The sequence below is a fragment of the Plectropomus leopardus genome, chromosome 19 (genome assembly GCF_008729295.1).
Source record: "Plectropomus leopardus isolate mb chromosome 19, YSFRI_Pleo_2.0, whole genome shotgun sequence".
Lineage (NCBI taxonomy): Eukaryota > Metazoa > Chordata > Actinopteri > Perciformes > Serranidae > Plectropomus > Plectropomus leopardus.
Window position 1 is genome coordinate 7,462,775 of NC_056481.1, and position 17,718 is coordinate 7,480,492.

At 38.1% G+C, this 17,718-nt stretch overlaps 1 protein-coding gene across 1 annotated transcript; it reads left to right on the plus strand.

Annotated features, from left to right (window-relative positions):
- Positions 1-1,790: 1,790 nt before the first annotated feature.
- On the plus strand, positions 1,791-16,346 carry LOC121958546 (guanine nucleotide-binding protein subunit alpha-13-like). Its single transcript, XM_042507536.1, has 5 exons — positions 1,791-2,114; positions 4,766-4,992; positions 10,246-10,296; positions 11,906-12,106; positions 14,234-16,346. The coding sequence occupies exons 1-5, from the start codon at positions 1,832-1,834 to the stop codon at positions 14,603-14,605; spliced, it is 1,134 nt and encodes a 377-aa protein (XP_042363470.1). The 5' UTR covers positions 1,791-1,831; the 3' UTR covers positions 14,606-16,346.
- The last annotated feature ends 1,372 nt before the right edge of the window (positions 16,347-17,718 follow it).

Below are 17,718 nucleotides of genomic sequence, written 5' to 3' on the forward strand. Positions count from 1 at the left end.
ATAAAAAACAATTCTAAATTATTAAATTATTTTTTAAAATGAAGGAGAAAGAAACACCCCAAACGCATTATTTATTTATTAAAAATAAATTACAAAAAAGAATTAGACTCAAAATTTATATCAAAACAAGAAGAAAAAAATGATTAAAAAAGTAAAAACAAATAAATTAAAAAACACACACCCTAAGCTCAAAATTAATATTTTTTTAATCATTGCAGCCATACTTTGATAAACTGCTGGATAATTTAATTAATAACCAAAAATATTACATATTCATATATTTCATAAACTCCTCTTTGAATTTGTATGCAAAAATCTTACTTTGTAAGGTAACTAAAGCTGTCAGACAAATATAGAGAAGTAAAGAGTACAATATTTCCCTCTAAAATGTTGTGGGGTAGAAATATGAAGTAGCTGAGCATGAAAAGAAAATATTCCAGTAAAGTACAAGTACTTCAAATTCACACTTAAGTACAGTACGTGAGAATATGTTGCCTGCATTACAGCACTGCTTAGAAACTGTGTATTATATTACATATTGACAGTTAAACACTGTAAAAGGTATAAAAATTACTGTCCACTAAACTGGGTGTTTTAGTTTGAGTTGTTCAAAGGCTGTAGAGTTAAAATCCAAACTTTAACTGACATTTTGAACATCATAAGACCAAAAATAGTTAAACATGTGTGCGTTGAGACTTACGAAGCAAAGGATAAAATGTCGTGTTTGTGTGAGTCAACTACACACAAATAGCAGAGCATGAGGTGACTGGAGATCACGACGCTGAAGTTAGTTTCCGATTCATGTCTTCCGATTCAGCAGTTAAGGGGAGAGTTAAGGGAAAAGTAACCTACTTTACTTAGCGACCGATTCTCGGCGTTTACTGTTGCGGAAGCATGTTAGACTTTTTAAAGTAAAGCCCCGATGATGTCTGAAACTCACTTTTAAAGACCAGGTCCAGATCAAAAACCACTACATTTACAGGTCAAAACTGAGCTAGATTATCCCATACGGGCTAAATGTTATTTTGGCTAAAATGTTATGAAAAGGTTATTTTAAACAAAGTTTCACATTTATAAATCCTGTAAAGCAATTAAGCTCAAATGTGGCCCATGATAGAGTGCCTGGTGGCCCCCCAAACATTTTGTTATTAAGAATAAAAATAAAGCAATTCACACTGGGAATTGTTTTTGTATTTGTAGTATACATAAGGTTCATCTTTAAGACATGAAAAACAAAAAAAGTCTCTCCTGAGTGCTTATGATGAAATTAAAATATTTAAGAAACCCTAGTGTAACTACAGAAAACTGCAGACTACAACTGATTACCTATTTATTTTATTTAATTTAATTTTATTTATTTATTTATTTATTTATTTATTTATTTATTTATTTATTTATTTATTTATTTATTTATATTTTTATGTTTTTTACGTGACATTATTTCTTATAAAAATAAAAATATAGCGTGTTCACTCCCAATATAAATGATAGAAAGTGCTGAATTTTCAAAAATAATAAAACATTTTGATATTATTTCTTACATAATTTCTGTTGGCTAAATTGTCTTACATGTCGTGCCTTGTATATATATATTTATTTATGTATTTATTAATGAATGAATTAATTATTAATTAATGAATTTTTATATTTAAAAAAAGTTACTTTTCCCTTAGCTGCTGACTCTGAAACCTCAAATGTGAAGCGAACTTCGGCGTCCTCCTGACGGTAAACAGTCAGCAGTGCTACTTCCTGAGTTTAGGGAAGGGGCTTGGTCTCGTGCCTGCGCCCCGCGAACGCGCATCAAATTAGCATCGATGAAGTTTGTGCGAACATGGCGGATTTCCTGCCGACCAGGTCCGTGTTAAAAGTTTGTCTACCCGTCTGCCTGCTCAACAGCGGCGAGGTGGAGCAGCTCCGAAAGTCCAAGGAGATCGACAGATGTCTCTCCCGGGAGAAAACGTACGTGAAGCGGCTGGTGAAGATCCTGCTGCTCGGCGCTGGCGAGAGCGGCAAGTCGACTTTCCTCAAACAAATGCGGATCATCCACGGCCAGGACTTCGACCAGCAAGCCCGAGAGGACTTCAGAGCCACGATTTACAGCAACGTTATCAAAGGTAACCTCGCTGCGGACGGCAGGTACACCCAGGGGCGGCGGATAAGCCGCGGTGCTGCGGCGGAAAGGCGGTTAAAAATGGATGGGAAAGTTTCCACATCTGTTTGTCAGCGCTGGGCTGAGAGGACATAAACAGTCTACATCTGCTGTCGGCACACCCATATCAACCGTGTCCCTACTGAAAAGTAGCCGATTTAAGAGTTTATAGCCGCGAAACCGTAAAATATTTCACTTTTTAGATTCGTGTCACAGTCAAACACGAGCCGACAGCTTCGAGTAGACATCGGCAACTTTAGTTGCTCAATTTGTAACACAGGGATGATGTCGCTAATGGAGGGGCAACTCACCACCACGGTGCTGTAAGGTGTTCCTGTTTGTCCACTCTGTATCTGCTGGGATCACTATGTGTATAACTATTTAAATATATGTATGTACATGTACATGGGTAACTCACAGTACTTGTACTAACACAATGTGCAATTATTTACTGTTCGATTTGGTAAAAAGAAAACGGCTTATAAGTCGCAAAAATATATAAAAATGTAATTTTGAAACTAGGATTTCATATTGTAAGCACTTTCCTTAATCAATTATTGGTAAAATTAACGATATATTTTTCTCATGAAATATCACTGTATTATTATCATTTATAATACTACTAATAATATTGACATTGTTAATAATTAAAAACCTACCTTATCGATTATAAGTTATCGATATTTGAAAAAAAAAAGGAATATGAATGTATTTGTTTTTGCACCATTTGGTGTATTATTATCACTGTTTTTAATCGATTATTGATTATTGTCAATTATTATCACAGGAGTGATTCATATTGATGACATTTTTACAGTAGGATAGCAGTCCCATGAAATATAAAGATACTATTATTATTAGTAATATTACTAATAATATCGATTATGATAACGATATATAGGATATATTTTTCTCATGAAATATCACGGTATTTTTATCATTAATAATACTACTTATAATATTGATTTGGATAATTATTAAAACCCTCTTTAAAAATTGAATTATGTGGAAAAAAGTCAAGAAGGAGAAAATGTCCATACATAAGTGAGATTCTTCGCCAGTTTTTTTTTTTTTTTCCCCATACCTTGGAGAAGTAAATGTGCACGATATGAAAACTGTCAATGTTCATACCACGATATTTCTGGAAAGTGGTATATCTGCAGCCCTCAATTACTGTAAATCATTTGCAAGTGCACAGATATTAGTGATATGGGACGTAGAGCTTGACAATTAATAGAAATGATCAAAAGTGCAATATGGCTAAGTGCAATCTCAAAATTGCAGAATCTAAAATTTATCAATAATGTGTCATAAAAAGAAGTATATAAAATGTAATATAAATGTTTTTTTGTGTTGCTGTAACTGTGTCCACTCTGTGTACATGGGTTTGTTTTTTTCAGGTTAATAATTATCACAGACGTTGTTTCAAACTAAAGTTACAACGGTATGAAATTTTCACGGCAAGATAACCATCTCATTAAGTATTACAGTATTCGGTATTACACAATAATTGTTTTTATTATCAGTTACATGACCCTGACAGGAATGTAAACATATCTTGAAACCGTTTTTTATTTTATTTTATTTTTTTAAGAACTTAAATTATGTGAAAAATGGACATTGGTATAGTGCGGCACTATTTTAAATAAATTTACATCATTGGAAAATGTAATATTCAGAATATGGGACTTAGCACTTGCTAATAAATAGAAATGATTGAAATCACATTGTGGCAAAGTGCAGCATCCAAACATTTAATAATGAAGCACTGCAGTGCTACAGAGATGCCCCGGCCTACAAATTATAATCCAAACATAAAGAAAAATGTTTGTTTGGTTTAGACCCAGGGCACCTATGGCCATGGAAAACCTGGAAAAGTCATACAGTTTCACAATGACATTTTCCAGGTCTGGAAAATCATTGAAAGTTTTAAAAAAGTCATGGAATTTTTGTTGTGTGTAATGAAATTGATACAGCAGTAATGTAACATAACAGTAAATTTATTCCCAGTAACTGACCATGTAATGTAGCTCTAATATGCTTTGGAGGTTGCATTTTCTTTTTTTCTTTTTTTTACCCAAAATTTTTTGGGTAAAAAAAAAAAAAAAAAATTGGGGTTTCTCCGCTCGCTGAAATTATGTTTAAATAATGGCAGCAAATGATAAAAAAAAACCTTGAAAAGTCATGGAGAAGTTTTGAAATGTTGTCCATTAAAATGTGAGGGAACCTTGTCGACCCCAGCAAAAATCAAATTCTAATTTTTATATATGTATTTTTTTTATTTTATTTTTTAATTAAAATGAAATGCAAAACTCACCACTCTGACTAAAATTGCAACTCACATAGCAATATCAGTAGAAATAATCACAATATGATTTTTTTGCATATCCTGCAGTGCTAATATGTTTATCTTAAGGTTGTGACACCTTAAAATAAGCTTTTTTTCTTCCTTTCTGCTTCACAGCTCTCGTCAGATAAAACAGGTTTTTAGGACACCTGGTATTTTTGGTTGGCATGCTGCTCTTCGAGTTTTTCTTCCACTTTCATTTACACGTTTCCTGCTAGATTTGAACACACAACCTTCTCTTATTGTGATTATCCTCACTTCCCCTCCAGGTGTGCGTGTGCTGGTGGACGCCCGGGAGAAGCTGCACATCCCGTGGGGTGACCCGGACAACCAGACGCACGGCGACAGCCTGATGGCGTTCGACACCCGCTCGGCTCAGATGGCCAACGGTCAGCTGGAGACGTCCGTTTTCTTGCGATACCTGCCCGCCATCAGAGCTCTGTGGGCGGACTCGGGTATACAGAACGCGTACGATCGTCGTAGGGAGTTTCAGCTGGTAGGTGGATGCCAGTACACACACACACACACACACACACACACACACACACACACACACACACACACGCACACACACACACACACACACTGGCATAGCTTTTCTGGAAGATTATGGTGGCCCAATTTTTGGCTCAACTCTCCGCAACCAAATTTATTAAGACAGGGATCCTGCAGAACAGGTCTTAAAAGGCGTTGAATTCATTCATCTAAAAAATGAGGCCTTAATTGGTATTAAATTTAAATCGAAGTTTCAAAAGTCTTAAAAATGATATTTTTTTTTCTTATTAAAGTTGCCTTGTAAAATCTCGAAACATTTGTTAGATGTTTTTTTTTTTTTTTGCTAAATAATTTAATAAATTCATTTTCTTTAAACTCATCCAAGAGGTGTTTTCTCACATGCAGTGTGAGAAACACAAAATCGTCCAGAAAACCATCCAGAAATGCCAGATATTTTCCACTTCTGTTGGTAAAATAGAAACCTTTATGGTAATTTGTCCATTGTCTTCCATGTGTTTCACCTTCAGAATGGTTATTTTTACGGCATTTGATATAGAAAACCCAACTTTTTCACTGGATAAAAGAAAAAAGTTTGTTTAAATCAACATTTGGGCAGAATTAAATTGTCCTTCAATTTCAGCTGTTAGGTATTTGGTCTGAAACTTAATTCTGAGTGGCATCAGAAAAGTCTTAAAAAGTCTTAAATGTGCTTGCTTTAAGCTGTAGAAAAATAGTTTTTTGGACTTTTGAGTGAGAGAGAAGGGCGGGACACAGTGCTGGAAATAGAAAGTGAAACTTGGTCTTCATGCATCCTCCCTTTCCTCTCTCCCTGTGATTCTTGCTCTGGTTCTCTCTCTCCGTCGAGCGGTCAGACATGTGATTGACTCGGCTTCCTGTTTACACCTCTCCCCGCTCCTTATGTCTTGGCTGTCAGCATGCATGTTTTAACACACTTTGACGTTTTACCCCAGAATAACGGCTGTGGGCGCCAGCACGCTCACGTGTCCTCACTGGGACCTTCCTGTGCCCTTGTTTCGTTCGGTGTCACTTTCACAACCTTCTGCGACTAAATTTGTTTAATCTTCAGCGAGCTGCCGGGTCCTGTTATGAGCTTCATACAGCCTTCCAGCGGTGCAGTGTAGGGGACGAGTTTCTCCGAGTTCAGTAATGAGACGCAACCAGAAAATTTACATTTTCCTGTCAGTTGCATAAGGCTGAACGGCTCTCAATGGCGTTTTGTTGAACGGTCTCACAGCTTGTTGGTGTTGCAGACAGAAAGGGGAATAAGAGCGATCGGAGCTGGAATGTTGATCTGTAGTTAAACAGCTTTATGCTTACAAACTCTCACACTCGGCGTTGTGAGAGTATCACGCCTCGAGTTACAAAAGTACAAGCACACACAAATAACCGTTCGTTTCTTTGCAGCATACTCGGGCTGTAACTAACGATTATTTCATGCTCGGTTAATCTGTCGTTTTCTCGTTTAAACGTTGTTGTTTGCTCCATGCAGTTTCAGAAAATGATAAAAAATGTTCAAGGTGACGTCCTCAAATGTCTTGTTTTGTCCACAACTCAAAGACATTCAGAGTAACTGTCATAGAGGAGTAAAGAAACCAGAACATATTCACATTTAAGAAGCTTAAATCTGAGAATATTTACTTTATTTTCCCCTAAAAAGTACTCAAGACAGTTTATCAGTTATCAATCGATAGTTAACAGCTAAACAGTCAATCACTGCAGCTTTACCCCAAACAGTTTCCCACTGAGCAGACTGACATCTTCAGATTGCTTGTTTTGTCAGACCATCGATACAAAACCCCCCAAAATGTTCAATTTACTATCAGAGAAAATAAAAAATAAAAAACTGCAAATCATAAACAGGCTGTCTGCAGGTTCTTAAAAGGTTTTAGTTGTCTTAAATTTATTTTTTTATAAATATTAGGCCTTAAAAGTAATTTAATATTACTGAATTTGAATTTTTGAGGTCTTAAGTACCATAAACATTTTATCTAATTTAATTTATCAATCTTGAATTTATTTTTGTCAAAGTTTTGTCAGGCTCTTCTGTGTGAAAGTCCACATTTCTGATGTGACAAGCCTTTAAACCACTGAACCCAATACTGTATTTTTTTCTTTATAATTGAGCAAACGTGTTGGTAAAATGTATTTAACCTAACCCAAGAGCAAAAAAAATTTTTGTCAGAAAAAAAAAATTTTTGTCAGAAAAAAAAATTTTCTTCTGACTGAAGTCGATATTTAGTGTGAAACATGGAATCGTACAACCATAACAAAAGGTAGCTCAAACCATCAGCGTTGAGCTTTGGACGCGTCTTTAATGCTACCTGGTGCAAATACACCAGAAGATTAGTGCTGTAAATCTCAGATTGCCTAAGAGAGTTCAAGACATGCTGAGTGGAAATAGAGGTCACAGTAAATATTTGCAACTTAAGCCTGATGAGGTTGTTTTATTCTGAAATATTTGCATTTTTAATACTGTATACTGGTTGTATCTTAGAAAAGAGACTACTGAGAAATAAATGTGTATGGTCGTTATAACCTTGTTAAAATAAAGTTCAAGGTGACCTTGATCGGTCCTAAATTTGGTGGAAATTTATCTTTAAATGGTCTTAAAAAGCATTTAAGTGTCTGACACCTGTAGAGACCCTGGTCAATCGTTTTCTTATTGAATTCTTAATTGTATTTATTTTTATTTTTTTAGCAATTTTGGTCACTATATGTGTCTTGTACCCTCTAAATTTGTCATCAGGGATGTTACAGAAAATGTATAATAGTCCATCAACAGACAAAGAACAGAGATAGTGATAATAAATTAATAATTTAATAATTTACGAAGCACGTACACCAAACATTTGCTGCTCTCAAAAGCGGATTTGCATATTTTTTGTGTGTTTTTTATCATTAGTAATAAAATACCTTTGAGTTTTGGAAGTTCAAGTAGAAGATGTCATTTAATTTATTCTTTGCATATTATGGCTTTTATCATATTTCCGGTTTACAGCAAATATTACTAAACATACATACTGGTTACTGTACAGCTGATTAAAGGTCCAGTGTGTAGGATTTAGGGCCATCTGTTGGCAGAAATTTAATATATTATTTTCAATAATTCAATTATATCTACATACGGAGCAGGTCCTCATCCACGAAGTCCGCCATGTTGCTCTACAGTAGCCCAGAACGGACAAATCAAACACTCGATATAGGGTCATTTCGCTTCGGCCTCCATAGTTCTCCTATACGCATACAGGAGAAGTTTCAGTTCTGCAACTTTACCACTAGATGGCACTAAATCCTACACACTGGACCTTTAAGTTATTTATGAATTAATAGAAAATTAATCAGCAAATATTTTGGTAATTGTTTGCCTTTTATCAATCTGGATCAAAAATGCCTTTCATGTTTCCAGCCGCTCAAAACTGAGACTTTTCTGGTTTTCTTTGACTCGAGTTATAGTTAGCAGAAACTATAGGAGGGGTTTGGCAAAACGAGTAATCCGAGGATGGGACATTTCCCGTCTTCCACGATATTTCTCGGACTTTTTACAGACCAAATGAGTGAACATTTAACTGAAAAAGTCATCACCGGATGAATCGATAATAACCGCAGCCCTTTTTAGTGTTTAAAATGCTGATATTAGGTCTAAATGTGAGTTAAATCTAAAAACCTGAGGACACAATAACTCTTAAAACCCAAATGCAGCTGAAGAGTTCTGTTGGGATCTGTTTAAACGCTCCCTGCTCTTCTCGTTTGCGGGGGCTAATTTGTTTTTCTGCCAGCAGATACTACCCCATTGTGTTTTGACCATGCCCTTTTTAAGTATTTGCATCACAAATCACGCGTGCCCTCTGGCGTGCTTGTTAATTATCATTGAAAACACATGTACAGAGTGAAACCACACATGGATCCTCTCACTGTGTGTAAAGTTCACAGAGCTGCTCTCTAAAATCTCCCACCAACATTTTCTTTCTCTTCTCACCTGAGATTTTTTTTTCCAGGACTTGTCCTTTTGATAGGACGATAAACTCGCTACATCTGCCTATTTCTGAAGCGTCATGCGTCTACAATCCAAATGACACACTGACATTGTTATGCAATCTTATGTTTCAGTTTTGCTTTTACGCTTGTATAAACTCGCCATGCTTTATAACGGGCAGGGGGAGAGCTCTTCTTCTTTCTCTTCTCCTTTTTATCGTCGGACTGATTTTTGATTATTTCAAAACCGGCAGTCGCTCTCAGATTTCAGCCCTCAAAAAATAAAAAATTAGCTTCACATAAAAGCAGCTCTTCCTTCTTTTGGGCTCTCAGTTTAGCACCACGCCATGCTGCTCCTCCCTTGTGTAATCTTAGCCTTGCACACACTTCCCACGTGTGCACACACACACACATACACACACACACAGGTTTTTCAGGTCAGGTTAGTTTTTAAAAGATCAAAGGTGAGCGCACAAGCTTACAGTGGAGAAAATGGACAGCATTAACACTCAGAAATACAACCCAAACAAACAGTACGCCTGATGAAATTTGAATTTTATATTAACTGTGTTTGTTTACGGCATCCTTAATGCAAAATAGATGCAAAACAGTCCCCTAAAGAAGCTATAGCGTGGTATAGCGTGGTACGGTAGCGACACTGTGGGTCACAGGAAGCGAGGAAAATCTGTTTTGCTTTTTTGGTTTATGTTGAGCACAGGACACACACACACACACACACACACACACACACACACACACACACAGATAAAGGAATGCACCTCAGTCTCGGCCGCCTCATGTCTGGGCTTGCACTAAAGGCACTTGAACAGCAGCAGAACGGTCTTGAAAAAACACCTCACACACATACATACACATACACACACACACACACACACACAGACTGAGTCACACTCCTGTATACATCAAAGACACACTTACTAGCACGCGTCTACTGCAATACCGAATACTTTGCATCCTGCTTCTGCTGCTCAGAGCAGCTCTCGGGCGAACACACAGTTTTGGAAGGGAAAACAGATTACCTGCGTGTGTGTGTGTGTGTGTGTGTGTGTGTGTGTGTGTGTGTGTGTGTGTGTGTGTGGCAGCTATAGATATATTTTGTCCTGCATCTACAACAGCAGCACATGTATTGTATTGAATGCAGTAATAACGGCGATTAAACATGCGCTGCAAACGTCTCTGTTTATGACTGATGTAATAAACTGTGTAGAATTAACAGAAATTCCTCTCTGTCCTGTCGCAGGGTGAGTCAGTGAAGTATTTCTTGGATAATCTGGATAAGCTCGGCGATCTGGTAAGTTGTTTCTGCCTGCACTGATTGTTAAAATCAGACGTGTTCATGTTATAGTTCATATTGCAACATGTCTAGACACTTAAAGGATAGCTGACGAGCATTTACATTTTGGCAAAATGTTACCATGTAATCGTTACCTTTAAATATTTATCCAGTAATGCAAGTTTTTAAACGTTTTTGTAATTGATTTCGGGCTCTAGGTAGATGTTATACGCTTATAATTAAAAAAAGATGAGCTATTCTACATGCAATCTGGGAATGTCAACTTTTAAACCCATTTTGGGAAAAAGCTGTGGATCACTTAGGGAAGTGGTTGGGTACGACGGTACTTAAATCACCAAGACTGTGCCTTATGGGGACTGAACAGAAGTGCCAAATGTATCAAAATAATAATTTGTTGTGATAAATGTAGGAGTCGTCACAGCTGCTCGAGCGATCCTCAGATTTTGAAAAATGGAGAGAAGCTATGTTAGAAATTGTGTCATATGAGCACATGTTACAAAGGGTTAACGATGAAGTTGAAAGCTGTAAGAGATCACGGCGTGCTTTTTGTTTGTAATATGTTTACATTGTAGTGATTTGTGGTTTAGTTGTACCACTGTGGTTGCCAAATTATTATTTCCGGACTAAGAACATGTAACTAACAAGAGCAATACTGTCAGTTAGTTCATTTTTGACTTAATGAATAAATAAAAATGAGTTGGGTTTTTTTTTTGTTTTTTTTTTAAAAAACAGTAATTATTGCCACACTGGACAGTCACTTATGAGATTATTTCATATTTTTTTAGTGGAGTTTCAGACAGTTTTCACTTTGAGAAAATGTTGATTTTTAGCAAAAACTTCAACAAACTCTTAAGGGATACTGGCTCTACGGCTGTAGCGTGAACTACAGATTATATTTAAGCATTTTCTTATGTTCGGCAACACGGACGTATGGAAGCGGATCAGCTGAGTGAGCCGCCCCTCGCACTCAAACTCAGATGAAATTGTAAAACTAGGCGGTGCTGATCAAACAGAAACCAGGATTATGTTACGTGTTTGCATGTTTCTTGCCTAAAATGGAGAGTGGAAAAAAACTCTGCATTTTCAAATATTTAATAAAACTGTTTCCTTGTAATGTTAAAACTTTAAGATTCTCACAGCCACGAAAGGTAAATGTGTGGCTACGTCAGGTCTGCCCTGTATAAACGAGTTAAATAAGGCGCGGAAATGAGGCAAATCATTATGAAAAGGCTTTTTAAAAATCATTGCTGAAAGGTTTAGAAACGCGGCTGTGATCAGATGTCGTAAATGTGCTGTCTCTGTATAGATCATTAACTTTTTCAGGCCTTGTCCTCGACGTTCGATTGACGTCGAATGTGCCTTGTTTGACAAGATAACGCGTCACTTTTATTAATGTATTCCTACAGTCAGTATCCACTTTCGTTGTGCAAATAGAGTTTGCATGAAAGATTACCTGAGGACCTAAAATAATGTTTTGGTGAAGACGGATCTCCTAATTTTAGACTAATTCAGTGCAAATTCTATATTTTCAGCTTTAAAATGCTCTCGTTGGTTCGTTGTTTCTTCTCAGTTTCTCTCTGACTGTGTTTTTCCGTCTCTCCTCCAGGACTATCTTCCCAGTCAACAGGACATCCTGCTGGCTCGTAAACCCACGAAGGGCATCCACGAGTACGACTTTGAGATCAAGAGCGTCCCCTTCAAGATGGTGGACGTGGGAGGGCAGCGGTCGGAGCGGAGGCGCTGGTTCGAATGCTTCGACTCCGTCACCTCCATCCTCTTCCTCGTCTCCTCCTCTGAATACGACCAGGTAAAAAAAAAAAAAAAAAAACGTGCCGCGGCCACGGCGTCTCTCCGGCACACGAGCGAGCACACACACTGCTGATAGGCTGATAAGTGGCTCATTAATCAGTTTGTTGTAGCAGATAATGTTTGGTGACTTTTTGATAAGTTGTTATTGCTGTGTCTATATGCGCACATGTGTAGATTACCTCAGAAAAACGGTTATTTTGTGCACATGTGCAGGTTGTGCTCTGTGATACAGTTAAAAAGTATTTTTTTTATTAAAAAGAGTGCTATTAATGCACAAATATGATACATTTGAATGGAAAAAAGCTCATTGGCCGTAGGTCTGATTCAGTGTGTTCTATATTGTCTCAACAGTAAAAATGGTCAAATATCGTTAAAATAAATTATTAACCCGTACTAGATTTTTTTAGGGCAATACAGATAACAATATTTTAAAGTTAAAAATTTTAAAATATTTATATATCAGCTAGTGTTCATTTTACACAACATTAATACTTAAAATAAAGTAAAGAATTTAGATTTTTCCATGTTTTTGTGTCCACGTAACTAATCAGAACAACAAAATTTGGTTTAATTACGTTTCTTACGGAAATGATCCCTACAGAGAAACACCATTTTGTTAAAGAGCGCCATCATTTTGTTTATCCAGAAACGGCCTTTAAATTGCCAATGGCAAATCCAGCAGCCTGCATTTAAATAAACTGTTTATTTGTAAGTGTGTAAAGAGACGGCGTACTTTCACGTCTAACTTGAACTAAGTGTGTTCTACAATGATAAAATTACTGTTTAACAGAGTCTTGTGGGTTTGGCGATGGTAATTACGTCAGACAGAATGATAAAATGAGCCTGTCAGTGACAAAAAATAAGCACCTTAAGTGAAAGTGTTTTGACGATGTGAACATGCCCTGAATGGTTACGCTGCAGTCTGTGTCACTGCTGCCGTCTCACTCAATACTGAAACAATTTTAAAAAATGTTGTTCCAATTAGTCATTTTGACACAAAAACATGGGAAAATAGAGTCCAGGTTCAAAAAGTGTCTCTTTAAGTTTCTGTCAGATTTCAATAAAATATGTCAGCCACATTTTAAATAAATACTTCCATGTGATAAAGACATGATCAGAGTGAATCCAGAACATAAACTTAATGGGAAAGGTAAAAGATTTTAACATTTGGCCAAAAGGATGAGCTGCTCTGGTCACTAGGTTGAAAATGATCCTTTAAAACTCTTTAGTTTATGTGACACGATTATGGTTTAAAAAACTTTAAATAAAGTTATCGTTATCACTCTGGCACAGATCCATCTTTGTATAAAAGAGTAAATCTGAACCGCATTTTACTTTACCGTGAAGACAATACATAATGTACTGACTTATTGTCAGTGAGTTATTTTCATTGAAATTGATCAGATTTGTGCAATCACATCTGTTTTTAATTTAAAAAAGTAGTAGTTGTAGTCGTTCTCAATAGTCATTTAGATACAAAAAAGAGGAATATAGGCTCCAGGTTTAAAAATAACTTGCTTACCTTTTAAATTGTGTTATTGCATTTTAGGAAGGAAATATTTATAATGTAAAAATAAGCTTGTCGGTGCTCTCTGGTTTACAAACTGTGTGATGGTGACACTGGTCCTTAATAACTGCAGACTTATTGTCGGCATTTCTGTACTGCGATGTGCCGTTATTATTCAGCCAATAGAAACACCGATACAGAAATATTTGTGATAACAATAATCTTGTCGATAAATCATTTGGGGCTCAAAAAGGAACATTTTGCACTTTAAGAAAACAAATGTGTACGGTTGCATGTTATGCAGCCATTAACACTGGTATGGCACTGCTTTCTATTGCTTTGTCGTGGTGTGCAGACGTAAACCGAATCAGACGTGGTTCACAGGGAGTACACAATAAAAGCTTGAATATTCTGTACCAAAAGTTGCACTGTAACATGCATATTTGTGCTATGCAGAATAAAAAGAAGGTTTAACTACAGGCAGCTGTATTTGCTAAAACTTCATCAGTTTCTGTCTGCAGCTGTCTTTATTTTTCTTATTACTTCATTTAAATCTAGTACCATAACAACAGTACCAGCAGCAGTATTTGTACTTAATCCCTCCGTTGTCTTTCTCAGGTGCTGATGGAGGACAGGCAAACCAACCGGCTGCGTGAATCGCTCAACATCTTCGAGACCATCGTCAACAACCGCGTCTTCGTCAACGTTTCCATCATCCTCTTCCTCAACAAGACGGACCTGCTGGAGGAGAAGGTGCAGAGCGTTCCGCTCAAGGACTACTTTCCCGAGTACACTGGGCAGGAGCACAACCTGTCGGACGTCCAGGCGTTCATGGTGGAGTGCTTCCGGGCCAAGAGACGCGACGCCACCCAGAAGCCGCTGTACCACCACTTCACCACGGCCATCAACACGGAGAACATCAGGCTGGTGTTTCGGGACGTCAAGGACACCATCCTGCACGACAACCTCAAACAGCTCATGCTCCAATGACCCCTGTCGACGTGTGAAAGTCAGAGGACCTGAACGGGGACAAACCACCCCCTCGCTCCTGACGAGGACTTGGGAGAGACCAGAAGAATCCAATAGACGTCTTCTTCAGCCGTTTTTATATTAGTTTTTACTCTCCTCTTTGAAGAGTTGGCCTTCTTGTTAGTTCAGGGTTTGGTAGGGGGACGAGTCAGCGGGGCGGACTGTCTGTGGTAATAAAGAAAGACGAGCAGGCGGTTTCGGATGTTGCAGAACATCTGATCTTCCCTGCTTCGTCTTGAGACTCTCTCGTCTGGCCTGAGCGCTGCCTCACATCACAAGACTCGCTGCAGCTTTTCGACTCACAAGGTGCCGGTGCTGGCGCCAACGTCAGCACCTGGCTGTGGAACCCGGGCTCATGGTCTCTTAACCAGATACACAACTTTCCAAGCAACAAATACAGCTGTTAAAACAACAAGCAGACAGTCAGATTGCACCAAGACCAGCTGCGCTAACGTTGATTTCGCACTGAATTCATCAAGTCCAAAATCACTCCATTATTCCCACCGCTTTGTGAACGTGGTTTCCGTAGTTTATAGAAAGGTTTGCCAACTTCCAGATGATCTGGAGACTGTACAACTGTTCTTTTATTCTTCATATTGCAGCACCGGTCTTCCCTTTTCCCATCCCTGCAGTCATCACTTTTTTATTTTTTTTATGACTCGGACATCAGCAGGTTGAGTGCCGGCACAGAGCCATTTTTGCTGGGACAATCACCACTTCACTGATGGCGAAAGCGCTCCGAACGGTTCAGTGTTTGACTAGGAAAAATGATTCAGCACTGGCACCTTGTCTGAGGAAAAATGCTTGAAAAGGGCACAGCGGCGAGACTGAACCTCCAATGCCTCTCCATATAATGTCTTATGTAGACCTAATCACTGTTTAAATCCTGCATTTGTGCCTCTGTATAATTAAAGCCAATCTAAGCTGCCTTCAGCACGTAATTAACATGCAAGTTGTCCTTCGTTTTGGGGTGTTTAGAGCAGTGGTTCCCAACTGGCCCAACCACGGGATCCAGATTTCTCCTCAGCCATTAGTTCAAGGTCCACACATTAGATAAATTACCACATATTCAGTTTTATTTCACAAAATTTAATAAGGCGACCCCTTGAAAGTCGGAGATTTGAATCATCAGTTGACTGAGATTGCTTCAAGTCGAGCAGTCGGGTTTTTGATTTATTTCAGTTTTATTATTTAATTTATTCTGTTTTTTTTTTTTACCAATCAGCATGTTATTCAGCGCACTTCTGGGGGCGTTTTGGTCCCCAGATTTTGCTGTGGAGTGAGTGCTCTTGACTTTCGCAGCACTCTTTGGGACAGGGAGCTGTGGACATGCAGGTACCGGCACAGAGGAGGAGAGGAGAGACCTGCTTAGAAATGAATTTACAGCCCAGTAATTTAATACAACTCTGTCTCTGATTTTTGTTTGATTCCTTATGTTGGCAAAAAAATGTTGTTGCTCAATTACAATCCGTTTTTAGCACCGTTAGCTTGTTTACTAACTGACAAGAATGGACCCGCTAGCCACCAGTTGGGAACCACTGATTTAGAGGACCAAATTACCTTAATAGAGAGCCCCAGGGATGACGTTTTTTCTGTAGGCCAACCCGGGATAAAATGCCGCCCTGTTTCCCTTGTCAAAAAGCCTATGGGATCGTTGCTTTGGATTTTGAAATATTGCAGAAAATAAGCTCTGTGGTTAACAAATGTTCATGATACTTACACGTTTGTTCAGCAAGGAAATCCTCACAAATGAACACCGCTTTCAGGATTGTTGAAGCCTAAATGCAGTTGCCAGAAGTAAAAAGATAACGGTAGGCTGTAAACTAACTACGCCACGGTCACGTCGCCACCTCTACGAGGCTGAAGAGCCGCGTTTGGCGCAGTTTGGCTTCATGACGTTCTGTTGTCTCAATCAGCCACCTGTTAGCAACCGTCTTTTTAAGACATAAAAAAGCTTCAAAGTTTGCAAGTTGGGTATTTACTGACCTATTTTATGTTGTAAAACAAAACATGAAAGTCTTCTTAGTTGGTGTTAACCACAGACCTTATTTCAGGCATCAAACCAAAAAACTATTTTAAAAAAACCATTGATTTTGAGACTAGGGAACCAGAGTGCTAAAATGCTAAGTCATTTCCGGGTTTTAGGACTCATTACTGGGGCTCTTTTTTGGCACATGAGGCAGGTTTGCCAGCACGTGAACATGCAGTCCACTGTTTTCTCAGGGTTGAATTAAAACCAGCGGAAATGCTGATGTTGGCGGTGAACTAACTGAATAATTTTAATCTGGGTGGCAGAGCGGTGAGACTCAGCCAGGTTTCAGTACGGTTAGCTGATGGTGGTTGGTACTGTATCCTCCTGGCTTTGACCCCTAAACCCAGAATCCCCCCTCGTCTTTGTCTTTGTTTTCATCTCTGATTAGATGTAAAGGGACGCACCTCCTCCGTTTGCCTGAATGATGAATGTCTGTTAATAGATGTACAGAGATTTGCTCTAGATTGTCTGAATATACTGTAACAAACATCGTAAGCTGTAACTCACTGAGTCGGGACTCCAGGCGTCTCTGAAGAACCGTCGAAGGTTCATGTGCCATTTTGTGCTGTTTAGGATTTCCCTTTTTGAAAAAAAAAAAAAAAACATTTTGAATTTGTTGAAAAAAGCAGACAAAAAAAGCTGCTGGAGTTGAATACTTTTGTCAGCGAGTGTATTCTTTTTGGGGGCAATCTTTGTTAGAGGACGACTTCCAGGCACTGTTCAAATCTGTGTTTCTCTGCCAAATCACCCCACGCTTTCTTGGGACTTTTTCACACCGGCAGTTTTTCTCCCAAAATAAAAGCTCCCGTGAGCTTCAGTTTGCTTCCAGTTTTGGCTTTGTACATACTGTAATCTGTTGCCATGTAAATAATATTCAGGTTTATCTCCGTATATGTAAATGGTTGTAGAAATGGCGTATTTTTTTCTCCATTCTGAATGTGTTTTCAAATCACTGCTTTTCCAATGAAGATGACCTTTTTTTTGATTTAGATGTATTTTTGTTTAATTTTTTTTCATCACCCTCTTGAAATTCATTCCTGTG

Bases quoted from the DNA above. Each gene is read 5' to 3' on its own strand.
- LOC121958546 (XM_042507536.1), top strand. From the start codon at position 1,832: ATGGCGGATTTCCTGCCGACCAGGTCCGTGTTAAAAGTTTGTCTACCC. The intron at 2,115-4,765 runs GTAACCTCGCTG...CTTCCCCTCCAG, and splicing joins TTACAGCAACGTTATCAAAG to GTGTGCGTGTGCTGGTGGAC. The intron at 4,993-10,245 runs GTAGGTGGATGC...GTCCTGTCGCAG, and splicing joins GTCGTAGGGAGTTTCAGCTG to GGTGAGTCAGTGAAGTATTT.